The sequence below is a fragment of the Atta colombica genome, unplaced genomic scaffold, assembly GCF_001594045.1.
Source record: "Atta colombica isolate Treedump-2 unplaced genomic scaffold, Acol1.0 scaffold46, whole genome shotgun sequence".
Lineage (NCBI taxonomy): Eukaryota > Metazoa > Arthropoda > Insecta > Hymenoptera > Formicidae > Atta > Atta colombica.
Window position 1 is genome coordinate 716,348 of NW_017259535.1, and position 14,249 is coordinate 730,596.

A 14,249-nucleotide genomic window follows, 5' to 3' on the forward strand; every position below is an offset into this window, starting at 1 on the left:
TAGAAATATTTATATAAAAACTGACTTACCAATTCATTGACAATCTTCATAATATCATCTCGTGCACTGAATGCATTCTTCTCATATCCCATTATTGTAATAATATGTTCCTCAGAATCACCCTTACGCGGGAAGATAATTTGAACGTCGTGATCACTACGTATTTTACTGATCACTGCTCCTTTTCGCCCAATAATTTTTGGATGATATTCCGGATCAACTTCAAGCTAATTGAATAAAAATGAATTCATAACGAGATAACATTGTTGATATTATTATTTATATTATTTATTATTTTTCTTTAAAAAATATTCGACATCTTTTTTTCAAAATATTCTAAATTTTAATTTATTGGAAAATCAACTATAAATTAATAATAAACTTACCTTTAATTCAAACGATTTTAATGCTCGATCTTCTCGTTCGGCCTTCAAAGCCTCACATTTTTCAAGGATAGCTTCTTTGGCACTTTGAACGCAGGATGGTGTTCCAGAAATCTAAGAAATAGATAAATATATGAAATAAATACTTATATTATTATTCCAATAATCAATGTATAACAAAGTTACTTTGATGTAATCCAACTTTTCCTCCGCTGGAGAAAGCATGATGTGTACGTCATATGTATTCATTAATTCACGCACATCTTTACCTTTCTGGCCAATTATCGAACGATGGAAATCAAACGGAACATCAACCTAAATACAAAGGGAAAAAAAATCTTGCTTAAGATTAATTCTATAATTATGAAGGCATATTAGTACAAGAATATTAACTAACTTGAATCGTGATAGGGACGAGATCGAGTAAAGCTTGCTTAGCGGCAGCAACGTTTTCAGGTTGACCGGTAATACGAATTATATCGCAAGCTGGAATAGTTTCCACACCTTCTCCATTTTCACCGTTAACTTGTTCCGCTTTTTGCTCATCTAGAATAATGCAAAATAAAAGTTTTTACTGATTCAATAAAATTCGTGGTGAATATGCATAAGAGAATATATTTGCATGATGAAAACAGTGTATTAACCGTATATGTCGCGATCGGGGAATTTAATTTGCACATCATATTCAGATGTTATATTTTGCACTTTGCGACCCTTTGCACCCATTACTGTACGATGATGTCTTTGCGGTATTACGCATTCCACCGTTACCATAGATTCCTAAATTGAAAAAAATAATAGTAAACATATATGCTTGATGATACATCACATTCGGTGTTCGTTCTACAAACTTACTAGTTCCTGAACGATTTCTCGCATTCGTTGTTTCGCCGCTTCTATGCACTCATGCGAACCTTTTAAACTAACGCGATCGCTATCGACGCCTGCCCGAGGGAATGAAATCTGCACGCCACCGCATTCGTCAGCAATTCGGTGTAATACACCGCCTCTTCGTGCTACAAAGTGTCTGTGATGCTTAGGATCGATACGAATTTCGCCCTCGATAATATTGTCCTGTAAATATGTTAAAATAGATTTCAGAGATATAACTATATTTACATGAATTACTCGAAAATAACGATTCTCATACAATCTCTTTAATCGTAGCTTCTAAATCGGCTTTAGCTTTCTCAACTGCTTCTTTCTTTCCCATAATTGTAATCACTTCCTTATCTTGATCTTCCTCCGTCGGGAACATAATTCGTGCACCTGTGGATTCTCTTATCTATAACAAAAAAGAATTTATGTAAAAATTTATTTTCCAAATCGAATCTGGAAATATGATATATTGAATTCGTGCGTTCTACCTTTTTGATGTTAGCACCATTCTTTCCAATAAGGAATTTATGATGTTGAACTTTGGCACGTACTTCAGCCGAGAAACTAGATAATTGCTTTTCATTGCTTAGTTCTAAGAGCTGCGCTTTTGCTTTCTCCACATCGTCTTTTGGACCTCTGATGCAAACCTGTGTACATACAAAGGTATATATTTATCTATAACAATTACAATTTGATCAAAAATTTTTTTCTTTTTTACCTTATCACTTCTACTTTCTGCTGTGGGGAATTTGATCGTGACACCTCCGCAATCTTCCATAATAGAATGTATCAATTTACCTCCGGTACCAATAAGAGAATTGTAAAACTTTGGTGGAATAGTGATCTCTTCGGTAACGATATTAGCCTAGTGCGATAAATATTTATGTATTCACAGAAATCTCTTAATGATTTACACTTATTGTATATAGAACATTAATTCTCTTAATGATTTACACTTATTGTATATAGAACAAATTACCAATTCATTTTGAATCTTTTGTATCATTTCTTTCGCTTTTTCCACATTTTCCTTTTTTCCAGTGATAGTTATAACATCACTCTTCTCACCTTCTGCAGGCAAATCGATTTTTGTTTGCGTTTCTTCCCTAATCTGTATCACATAATTCATAATAAATAAAATTAAAGTCATAATAAATGCAATTAGTAAAAAAAACCTCATACAAACCTTACGGATGTTAACACCGCCTTTCCCAATAACAAACTTATGAAACTGTTTGAAAATAGGTACTTCCAATACATGATTGCTTTCGTTAAGTTCTTTCACCAACTTCATTAGATGTTTATGGCACTTATCTACGTCTTCTTTAGGTCCTCTAATTTTTACTATATCTCCTTTTTCGCCTGAAAAAAATTGATCAGTTGATAACAATTGTAAACAATGTTAGAACGATATAAATGCTTTATTGATTTATGATATTATAAACTAATACAGTATAAAATTATGTATATAAATTATTTACCTGGTCCAGGTATAATAATTTGTACTTGATTAAATTTATCTCTAATTTCTTTGATATTATCTCCTTTATTCCCAATTATGTTACGATAATATCTGTGATCTATAATCACATCCTTTTCTTTCTCATTTTCTAGTTTTTTAACCATTTCTACAAGTTCCTATATTTTTTATAAAATAAAAACATTAATATTTTTTTCACTAATTTAATTAATAATTAATTAATTAATACTTTATACTAGTTAAAATATAATACATACCGTTTGAGCTTTTGATACTCCAGCATGATTACCTTCAATACGGATAACGTTACTGCCATCGTTTTCAGAAATACTAATCACTACACCCGTTCCTTCCTTAACACGATTCACTTTATAATAAAAGAAGAATAAATTTAATACAAACTCAGACACTCTTTTTTGCATTACAAGATGTTATTAAAAATTGCAAACGATATTAAATACTTACCATTACAACCATTTTTCCCAATGATATGCTTGTAGAATCTTGGGTCAACATTTAATTCTGTGAAAGTAAGCTTTGATATAAGATCGTTGGCCATAAGTTGCAATTCGTTTTGTGCTTTTTCTACTTCTTCAGGTGGGCCTTCTATCTTGATTTTATCTTCTTTTCCAGTAAATTCTACGTTTACTTTTGGCATTTCTTGAGTAATTTTTTTGATATTTACACCTTTGCGCCCAATGATGTATTTATGTATCCATACCGGAGCTTCCACCACAGCAGTGCGAACACTATTTGCTTTTTCGTATACCTTGTTAAGCGCTATATAAATGAGAATATAAATAAATGTGTAATAATTAATATGTTATCTAAAGATATAATATTTAAAAACTAATAATTAATAATTTTTTAAATTGCTTACCCTGACCGAGCTTCTCTTGGGGTCCTCTAAGAGTTATGGTACCAGTTGCCGAGTCAGGTGCAGGCATTTCTACGCTTACTCCAGTTGTTTGTAATATTTCCGCTATAGTGCTACCACGAGGCCCAATTACATACTTATGTTGAGATTTGGGAACTTCTACAGATACTGTAGTACATCTTTTTGCCTGAATTAAAAATTTACATATTACTTATATGTGCTAATAAAATTATATAAAATAGTTTTATTAACTTACCATATCCTTGTAGATACTATCGATTTTTTGTTTTGCAGCCAAGACGCCTTCCTTCTCACCAGCGATAGTTATTTCATCCTGTTGTACTGATGCAGGAGGAATATTGATGCGAGCACCAGTTTCTGCCATCATAGCATTGAGATTTTCATTGTGTGCACCATATATAAATGGATGATATATTTTTGGCACAGTTATCCTTTCAAAAGCCTTCCTAGACTGCAATATTTATGACAAAATTTATTTGTATATGCATGCACTATTTTGCAACAAGTGCAATTATAAATAGACATGTCTGTGTATATAGTAATTTATTATTTAAAAAATTACCTGTTCATCAGAAATAACTCTAATTTCATGTTCAGCTTTTTCAATGCCTTCTTTTGTTCCTGTAATTGTTATTATATCTGATTGATCTTGGACACCAGGTACGTTAATTTTTGTAGCAGTTTTCTGTTCTAGATCTTTTAGCCTCTGCCCTTGCTTTCCAAGAATCCAACGATGATGATCCTTAGGAATACTAATCTGCTTACTTGCCTACAAAAAATTAATGAAAATATAGAATAATTTATGTATATTTATGGAAAAGATTGCAAGAATGTAATAAAAAATAAGTAAATTAAAATCGAAATCCTTCTATTTAATAATACATACAAAATATATATAATATATACAAAGTACATATTTGCAAAGTAATAATTATTCATGTATATCTCTTAATCAAGGATTACCTGAGTTTGAAACGTTGTCAAAATACGCCGTTTGGCTTCTAAAACCTGATTTTGCTTTCCAGTTATAAGAAACGTTAGAGATTGATCTTTAGACGATGCAATTTCGATAATAGTGTTTGTCTCTTTCATAATAGTTTTACATGTACGAATAGATTCACGTTCACCAAATTTATCACTATGATCAAATTTGCGTTCTTCCCCTGGTACGCGGAACATCTACATGAAAATAGAAAAAATATGTAAAAGAATAAGTACTTTTTTGTACAGTAAAATGCAATTTTAATTTTTTTGTGAAAACTACAAATTCATGTGCATATCTTTAATTATAATAAATAGACTTGCAATACATTAGTAAAAACGAAATAAATAAATTCTAAAGTTAAAGTTGATAGAAAAAGTACTAACATCACATTTGACTATGTGAGTTAGTAAACATATATAGCATTTTTTCTATCACTTTAATTTTAGATTTACTCAATTTTTTTTACAAAATATAGATTAATCAACCCTTGCAACAAGTCCTTCATTAAAAAAAAAATCTATATATTTAACAAGTTATGTAAGAAATAAATTCTTATAAACCTTTACCTGTGTAATAGTAATACGACCAAGTTGTAAGTTGTTACTTATGGAAAATATGTTTAACGGTCCAGAATTGGAGCTAGATGATTCGGGGAGGACAGGGAATGTCTCGTCATAAGTAGGTGGCTCGTAGGCCGTTCCCTCTTCCATTACTGATTGCTGCTGCATTTTTCGGATGTCCTGTTTCGTGCCAAGTCCTTACAGTAGCACTATAATATAAATCAGAAATATTCTACCTTTCTGATAATTCTTTTATAAATATAACATACATATAAAATATAAATAAATGTAATTATTATTTTTAATTATTAATACAAATAATTCATATAATATCAATAATATAAAAATTAATAAACTAACAAAAATAGCAAAATTTATATTTACATATATACATATATATTTAATATATACATGCTTCATATACACACATACATTTTTTTATTGCAAAGTAAAGAAAAAAAAATACAGGGAACACCTTGACAACACACATTTGCTCATACAAATGCGCACGCATTTACATAAAAATTTTATTTTATTTAAATTCCACATTATACTACTTATTACACAGCGATACTTTATTAAATCTTAACTTTGCGACGAAAAAGATAAATTATCTGCTGGGTCGAGTTAATACCAACGATAAATTTTTTTTCTGGATAACCCGAATAATCGCGAGGGGACGTACCCGAGCATTTTCACAAAGGTCGATTGAATCGCGATAGAATTTCGCAACAGTATATTTTTTTCTCGCATTCGGCATAAATTCTTTTAAGGCGACCCGGATTTTACAGAAACGATAGATATCGCGCGCGACTCGTGTCGCGCGAGGTAAAGCGTGCGTAGCTAAAGGGACGATATCTTTTCCAAAGCCGAAAGACAGAATTTTGCAACCCGGAGATGCATCGTGGCCGGGAATCGACAAACAGATGTACGCCAAGTGCACGTCAAATGACCAATGGCCGAGACCTGAGACCACCATATGGAATGGAGCGTTAACTTGACACGTCACGAGATCGCTAACCTCTCGCGTCGGGGGCCAACATCTGCATATTGCGGCGAGAAGAAGGGCCGAAAGAGAAAATGCGAGACGAAGGAAAATGACGGGACAGAAAATGAAAAATGATGCCAAGAACGAGGAACGGCCGAAGTGACACCGGGAAAGATGGCAAGGTAAGGAAAGAAGACACGCACGCTCTCCTCTCCGCACACAACACGGACAGCAGATTCTTCAAGTTGCTACTTACTCTACCGTAATAAAGAAATCCGGCCAAGTAATAAATGCCTATTACGTAGCCAGTTTAACGGTGATTTGCCTGAAACAGTACAACGTCGGTTACGAGGAGCGAGCGGCGCACTTCGGGCCACGAGATCTAATTAAATTAACGTGGAGCGAAATTATCGCCCCATTACCGCGAGACACACAACTCTCCTTACCGGTAACGCAAAGTGAAATGAGACGGAGGACCGTCGGACGACCGAAAGTTACCACCACGATCCTGAAGGATGTGATAGGCTTGCGAGGCTAAGGGCTTGCGTCACTACGGGATACCAATGTCGCGTTCGCAAATTACCACGTGGTCGTATTTACCACACGATTGGATATTGCGAATGTACACGTAGAATACTTTCGAATGAAAATACGAACACGCAGATGCAACGCCATACGATTGGTTATCGACTAGGAAAACTTCCAGACTTCAGAAATATGCTATATAGATGATAGAAAAAAACAACATAAATCAAATACGTCCCATGGCACAAATTGGATTCATCCGATTTTTTCGACCAATATAGTCGAGAATCGGTGATTGAAGAGAATCGGTGAATTTTTGCAATGATAACAAATTTATAAATGGTATTTTCCAGCAGAAGACACGTATCGTTTTATCTTTGTTATTCATTGAAAATCAAGAAGGATAGAATGATGTTTATTGTCTCCTAAATAGAAAGCAATCTGTGTCATCTGTGTCTTTTGCTGGAAAGCATCCAAATTATAACAAATTCGATCACTGCTCTAGATTAGTGTATACTAATAGTTGCTTGACATGAAATTGGAAAGTTAAATGTAAAAGTATATTTTAAATGATTACAATATTGTTATGTATATACATATGTACAATAAGTTGATTATATTATATGATGGCATTTATTTTACAAAGTAACTTTTTTAATATATAATTCAGTGTAATTCGAGCGACCAAATTTGCCACTTTACTCTTTTTTTTTTTTACTTTCGTATGCTTTCGACTTTGCACTAAAGCTCGTATCAAATTACACATTAGAGATTAAAGCCCATATCAGACTACATATCTGCTGCCGCCACCGCTACTTGTCAGTGAAATCAGTAGAGCCGTTTGACAGATCGGTCTCTACTACTCCACTTTCCAATTAATTTTATTTCTCGGTAGGTTGAAAATTCAAGAAGGAGAATTAAAAAAAGGAAGAATTTTTTTCCTTGAACGATCGGAGACTTTGCCAACAAAAAGACCAAGATCCAAGCATCCCATCACACTTCCGTCAAAACTTTCTCTCTAAACACCAAGTCAAGTCAACACGACGGTTTTGCACGGATTATGCATTAACTCGTCGATCGGCGTCACGACGGATACCTGCTGTATCAACCCTGAACATGTTAATAATGTGGTCATCCCGAAAGCAGATGACATGACACTTGTGCACACAGTGATGAAGAACTGCGATATTAATCGCTGCGTGCTATTTGCGAAAACAAAAAATGTTCGTCCGAGATCCCTGTGGCATTGTATGCATTATCGTCACTTATGTGGCGGTATTCTATGCTGACTACGTTGTGGTACGATGGATCGTGTTACACACTATGCAAGACAGGTTCATATAACATACGTTTGTCAATTATCGACATTATTAACATTATTAATATCGAGTTTTTCATATTTTACGTGACATCTCACATTAATTTTTTTGTTACAGTCTTTCTAATTTATTACACTTTCCTCTGAAAAATTCAACAATATTATCTTCTTGTTCCCAGCTTATGGTGTCCATTCCATATAATAGCATTTAATACTGTTATACTTCTTCTTCTGATGGCACATTTGAAAGCTGTCTGCAGTGATCCAGGTATAGTACCCTTACCACAAAGTAGAATGGATTTTTCCGATATTCATGTCTCCGGTGGAAGTGACGATCATGAAAGTGACGAGAAGGATGATTGGACAGTGTGTACTAGATGTGAAACATATAGACCACCTAGAGCACATCATTGTAGAATTTGTAAACGTTGTATCAGAAAAATGGATCATCATTGTCCATGGTAACTACATGAGCTATGGAAAACAATAGCAATATATTAAAAAATCAATATAATAATTTATTTATTTTTTAAATTAATCTTATTAAACGATCTTATTTAAACGATTAATGTTCCATTCATTTGGATTTATTAAAGTCTTAACTTTTCTTATTTAAGGATCAATAACTGCGTCGGCGAAAGGAATCAAAAATACTTCATACAATTTCTAGTCTACGTTGGTGCATTAGCTATCTACGCTATTATTTTAGTCATTACATCCTGGATTTATGACTGCCCACAGTGCAATAACGATATTGCAGTCAAACAAAATCGCATGTATGTACTTACATTCTCATGAGAAATTTATGGTAACTGGAATACTAATGTTGAATACCTGTTGCAGTTTACATTGTGTAACGTTAGTTTTGGAGTCGGGGTTATTTGGTATGTTCGTCATAGCGATTCTAATTGATCAATTCCAAGCGATCTTAGGTGATGAAACTGCCGTGGAGCGCGTCCAAGGTATACAGCAACGCTATCACAAGAATACACCACGAATGTTTACGCTGTTGTCTCAAGTATGTGGAAAGAGCCATCCAATATTTTGGCTACTACCTTGCCACAATCCGCCGCGTTACTCTTTCAGAAAGGACACATATTTAATCGATCACGAAGTTTGAGATCATATACGAAACGAGTATATTACATGTCTGCACATACACGGTATTATTTTTTTATATTATATATAATAGTGTATTAGAGTAATTCATTGGATTAGTACTTTAACATGTCTTTGTACGAATTATTGACATAACATAGATTTCAGATTTGTAGCTATAACGTTTCTACAGCGTGAAAATAATATATGTATAATAAACACTCATTCTCATAATATATTAAGATAATTAATAATTAGAGTAAAAATGCTGGTATATTTTCTTAAAAAATTACAACAATGTCATGGCTTATTTCGAGCTATAATTAAATTAACTTTAAATTAATATAATCAACAAAAGTTTTGGCTTACAAAGCCTTTTGTTAAAACGCAGAAATATCTTAAATTAACAAACTGAATAAATAACGGAATAAATAACGAATACAATGAAAATTTAAAAAAAATCATCTGTGATAAAATGTCAATAAATAAAGAATTCAACACCCTCTTTCCAACGAATAGATGTACTTTGAGATGCAGAAGATCCTAGATGAAATTCCTTAGTTAAAACATCGTTTTCGAAATATGGATTCTCATCAAAGTAAAAATTAATCCTATCTATAGTCAGATTTAATATCTTCGAATTCTTCAACTTCTAATTTGTTTAAAAATCTCAATGCATCTTCTAATATTTCTACTATTTCTTTATTATTTACAAAGCGACCCAGAAGTTGGTATCTTCTTAATGATGTCGTTCTGGAAGTAGGGCTTGCACAGCTTATGCTTTTTCTCGAGGATCTCGTCCTAGCCTTCTTGTTCAGACATCGATTTTGATTCTGACAGTCGATCTTCTCGAGAGTCTTCTGTATCTCGAACGTCATATCGCTCTGTTTATTTCCCGTATGTCGCCGCGTAAGAAATAGCAGAAATATTAAAAGATGAGAAAGATGTATTGAGATTCTTATATATTGACACTTTATCATAGGTTTTTTAAATTTTCATTGTATTCGTTATTTATTCAGTTTATTAATTTAAGATTTCTGCGTTTCAACATTGAAGAAGATTTTGTAAGCCGAAATGTTTGTTGATTATATTAAAGTTATATATTTAATATATATTTAAAGTTAATTTAATTGTAGCTCGAAATAAGCCATGACATTGTTGTAATGATTAATAATATTATGAATATATTATCATTTTACATGTATATATCACATATAAAATATATAACATATATATGTATGTATTTATTTAAATATGAACAAACAATAATTTTAATTAGTACATATTATTACTTAGGTTGAATATATTTAATAACAGTACATACATGGGAATGTAATTGATATTATATTAATAAATTAATTTTCTTATCTTTTAAAGTTAAAATATATATAAGAATAAGTGATACTTCTCTCAAGTGATATAAATAATAATTTTTTTTATTTAAGATAATTATTGCTAGGAACTGTATCCTCGCCTAATAAATTTATTCGCTGCAAGGATTGTATTGTAGTATTCTAGAAAATACATAAAATTGTTAATATAATTTTAGAAAATTGAAACTTATTATTAGATAATGAATACGTATTTTTTGAATACATTTGATAACAATTTTATTAGTTTATATTATTCTTCCGTATTTATTAATTAATAATAATAATTTTATCTGTAAATCACGCGATTGTATTTTATTAATTAAATGAAGTTGATAAATGGAAATTTTTATTTTAAAGGGGAATATAACATATGTGACCATTTGTAATAATTATTTATTAAATATTAAATATATTTTGAATAATTTTACTGATATTCTTATTTTTATCTGTGTTCTGTAAATTGTGTATGCACACTGTATTTTAAAATTATTTTAAAACAAAGATTGCCAACCTTTCCACAAAATTCTAGTTATATTTCGGTTCAGACCAGATATTAGCGACATCTATCAGTAATATTATTTTGGAGTATATCAGTTCTAACCTATAATTGTAATTTTTTATTTTATTATTTAACATTGCTTGTATGAAACGTTAGATTAATAACGTTAATTGATATTATTGGCTTCTGTTATCTTACTATAAAAAAAAATTATTTTTTCATAAATAACCAGATAATTATTCACATTATCTTTAAATAAATCTTTAAATACATAAAACATGAGTAATAATATGAAAACTGCAATTTTAAAAAAGGTATTTTTTTCCAAAGTAATAAAATGTTCAATAATTTGGAATTTATTTTTTATTATTATTTATCTTTTTGTTTTTAGATTACAGAATATTTACCAAACAATATAAATATATCTAATGTTGCATCTTATTTGCATTTGAAAACATGTAAAACAGAAGGAATCTATTCTTTCCTACTTCCATTGAGAACCAGACAATATAATATACAGAAAGAAGCACAGAACATCATAAATAATGAGCCAAATAGTATTTTCGACAACATTAATATAAAAAATAATGCTATTTCTTTTAATATTTCTAGAGATAGATGTGTTAAAGAACTTTTGGAACACAACTGTTCAACAGTATCGGCTCCAACCTTTGTGAATAATAAAAAAAATATAATAGTAGAATTTAGTTCTCCTAATATTGCAAAACCTTTTCATGTAGGACACTTGAGATCTACAATAATAGGAAATTATGTTGCTAATATCAATAGTTTTATAAACAATAAGGTGAAAAAAATAAATTATTTAGGTGACTGGGGTACACAATATGGCTTAGTTCAATTAGGAATTGATATAATAGGTACTAATGAGGATGAAATGAAAAGAAATCCTATAAAAGCCTTGTACACAGCATATGTTAATGCCAATAAATTAGCTGAAACTGATTCTTCTGTATCGGATCGTGCAAGACAAATATTTAATGATTTGGAAAGTGATATAGGAGGTGCACATGAACAGTGGAACATATTTAAACAATATACTGTTGAGGAATTAAAAAGGATTTACAGCAGAATTGGTATTACATTTGACGAATATCATTGGGAATCTATGTACAATGCCAAAAATATCAAGAAAATAGTTACGTTGATGGAAAAAATGCAATTACTAGTAAGAGACGAGCAAAATAGAAAAGTTGTGAATCTGAGCAATGAGAAAAGCGTTCCTATAATCAAGAGCGATGACTCCACTTTGTACATAGCGAGAGATATCGCAGCAGCTATTGATAGATTTGAAAAGAATGATTTTGACTGTATGTACTATGTGGTGGATAATACACAAGTAAATCATTTCTCAAATTTGTTAGAAATATTAAAACAAATGCAAATGCCGTGGGCTGAAAGACTGAAACATATAAAATTTGGCCGATTGCACGGTATGCGTACGAGAAAGGGAGATGTCATATTTTTAGAAGATATCTTAGATATTGCTAGAGATATCATAAAGCAGAAACAAATTGACTCACATAGTATGTTAATTTTAATATTAATTATGTAGTATCTAAGTATATAGAATTAGTTTTATAATAGAACAATTTTTTCAGCTACTAAAGTTCGTCTAGATTCATCTGATAACAGCTCGGATATATTAGGCATTTCTGCAATGATAGTTAATGATTTAAAAAGAAAACGAGAACGAGATTATACGTTTGATTGGAATGCAGCATTTGATGTAAGTGATCTATATATTGTCGTGAAAAAATTATTATTTTATATGCGATTTTATATGCGTATTGATTAATTTTTGTCCTTATCTTTTTTGTAAGGTCAGTTGAAAGGGAACACAGGTGTGAAATTACAATATACACATTGTCGATTAGGAAGTTTGGAGCGCAATTGCGGCGCTATCCTAACTTCGAAATGTGAGCCAAGTCTATTACAAGAAGAAGTTGTTGATGAATTGGTCATATTAATTGCTAAGTTTGAAGAAGTAGTGCTGAAATCATATGAAGAATTAGAACCCTGTATATTAACGGTATATCTTTTCAATTTAAGGTATGAGATACAAACTCCAAGACTCAAACATTTTTCACAATTATCTAACTATGTACAATATGTATATTATAGAAATATGCACAAGTTCTCTTTCTTTTTTAGTAATGCAATTAATAAAGCTTTTAATTCATTAAGAGTAAAGGATGAATTGCCTGATGTTGCTAGTCAAAGACTGCTGCTTTTTCATGTTGCTAGAAATATTCTTGCACAAGGTATGAAATTACTTGGTCTAATACCCTTGGAAGAAATGTGAAGGCAAATGTATGTATGTACTCTTAAGAGATGTGAAATTGCAGCACATTATTCTGCTTTCTTGGTAAGACTTTAAGTAGGAAAATTATGCGTCTCTCTCTATTTTCTTATTCGATATCAAATAACTAGCTTTATTTTCTTGAATAAATTTTATTGTATAACGAGATATTTTTCTGGCGCCATTTTATATAATTATATAATAATATTAATGCGTACATATTTTAATGTGTACAATGTGAAAATTACATGATAATAAGAGTTAACGTTTGTTCCAAGCGAATTTTCTTCTAGCACCTTCTTGACCGGGCTTCTTTCTTTCACGTGTCCTCCAATCCCTTGTTAGAAGTCCAGCTGTTTAAAAAGAACAATAATTTTTTAATTATCTATTATTTAACCTATCATTATAATCTATCAGTTTAATTAACATTAATACAGTTTTATTGCGACATATATACACATATATATTGTATTAATATATTTTGCCAAATTGATTGTTTCTTACCAACTCGCATTCTGTCAATTGTTGATTTGTCAACAAAGCTACGTAAGCCCCATGAAATACCCCAACGTATAGCACCCGACTGACCAGTAGAACCTCCACCATTAACTGTGGCTTCGATATCTACTTTATCAGTCATATTTGTAAAAAGTAATGGAAATATAATCTGTAACAGATAAAATATGCAAGAATCATGAGAGCTAACTTCATTTATAAGATGACATATTAATATGATAAACAATTATTAAAAGGTAAGAAAAAACCAACTTAGATATTAGATATTCCGAGATTTTTTTTGAGAAGTTGATACTTTTTTAACAAGATAAATTGAAAGCTATGATAATTTTTTTATCAATAGAATTCAAAAGTTATAATTGCGTAATAATTGCCTTTTACTTGTAAAAATATTTACAGTAAAAGAGAATTTATATATATATATATA

General features: G+C 31.1%; 3 protein-coding genes across 4 annotated transcripts in view; 2 read left to right on the forward strand and 1 right to left on the reverse strand.

Annotated features, from left to right (window-relative positions):
• LOC108691413 (vigilin) overlaps window positions 1–6,693 on the reverse strand; it is an 8,325-nt gene extending 1,632 nt beyond the window's left edge. The window contains exons 1-21 of the mRNA XM_018199155.1: window positions 6,620–6,693; window positions 6,430–6,498; window positions 5,192–5,394; window positions 4,604–4,819; window positions 4,203–4,409; window positions 3,876–4,091; window positions 3,623–3,806; window positions 3,208–3,522; window positions 3,000–3,109; window positions 2,744–2,900; window positions 2,449–2,624; window positions 2,242–2,373; window positions 1,981–2,127; window positions 1,751–1,909; window positions 1,534–1,668; window positions 1,239–1,457; window positions 1,028–1,163; window positions 781–929; window positions 570–698; window positions 387–497; window positions 30–227 (exon numbers count right to left, since the gene is read on the reverse strand). Of these exons, the coding sequence (XP_018054644.1) occupies window positions 30–227; window positions 387–497; window positions 570–698; window positions 781–929; window positions 1,028–1,163; window positions 1,239–1,457; window positions 1,534–1,668; window positions 1,751–1,909; window positions 1,981–2,127; window positions 2,242–2,373; window positions 2,449–2,624; window positions 2,744–2,900; window positions 3,000–3,109; window positions 3,208–3,522; window positions 3,623–3,806; window positions 3,876–4,091; window positions 4,203–4,409; window positions 4,604–4,819; window positions 5,192–5,353 (3,258 nt within the window). The 5' untranslated portion in view covers window positions 5,354–5,394; window positions 6,430–6,498; window positions 6,620–6,693. The remainder of the gene's footprint in view (window positions 1–29; window positions 228–386; window positions 498–569; window positions 699–780; window positions 930–1,027; window positions 1,164–1,238; window positions 1,458–1,533; window positions 1,669–1,750; window positions 1,910–1,980; window positions 2,128–2,241; window positions 2,374–2,448; window positions 2,625–2,743; window positions 2,901–2,999; window positions 3,110–3,207; window positions 3,523–3,622; window positions 3,807–3,875; window positions 4,092–4,202; window positions 4,410–4,603; window positions 4,820–5,191; window positions 5,395–6,429; window positions 6,499–6,619) is intronic.
• A 243-nt stretch (window positions 6,694–6,936) lies between these two features.
• LOC108691370 (palmitoyltransferase ZDHHC3) lies at window positions 6,937–9,173 on the forward strand. Of its 2 annotated transcripts, none has more exons than XM_018199077.1 (5): window positions 6,937–7,006; window positions 7,594–8,032; window positions 8,196–8,477; window positions 8,634–8,792; window positions 8,860–9,173. In XM_018199077.1, exons 2-5 carry the CDS (start codon window positions 7,920–7,922, stop codon window positions 9,134–9,136), a joined length of 831 nt encoding a protein of 276 aa, XP_018054566.1. In that variant the 5' UTR covers window positions 6,937–7,006; window positions 7,594–7,919; the 3' UTR covers window positions 9,137–9,173. The 2 variants fall into 2 exon arrangements, with proteins under 2 accessions (XP_018054566.1, XP_018054565.1); XM_018199076.1 differs by lacking the exon at window positions 6,937–7,006 and adding an exon at window positions 7,165–7,250.
• Window positions 9,174–11,264: 2,091 nt separating this feature from the next.
• LOC108691342 (probable arginine--tRNA ligase, mitochondrial) lies at window positions 11,265–13,309 on the forward strand. Its single transcript, XM_018199038.1, has 5 exons — window positions 11,265–11,300; window positions 11,378–12,530; window positions 12,606–12,733; window positions 12,833–13,056; window positions 13,192–13,309. Exons 1-5 carry the CDS (start codon window positions 11,265–11,267, stop codon window positions 13,307–13,309), a joined length of 1,659 nt encoding a protein of 552 aa, XP_018054527.1.
• The last annotated feature ends 940 nt before the right edge of the window (window positions 13,310–14,249 follow it).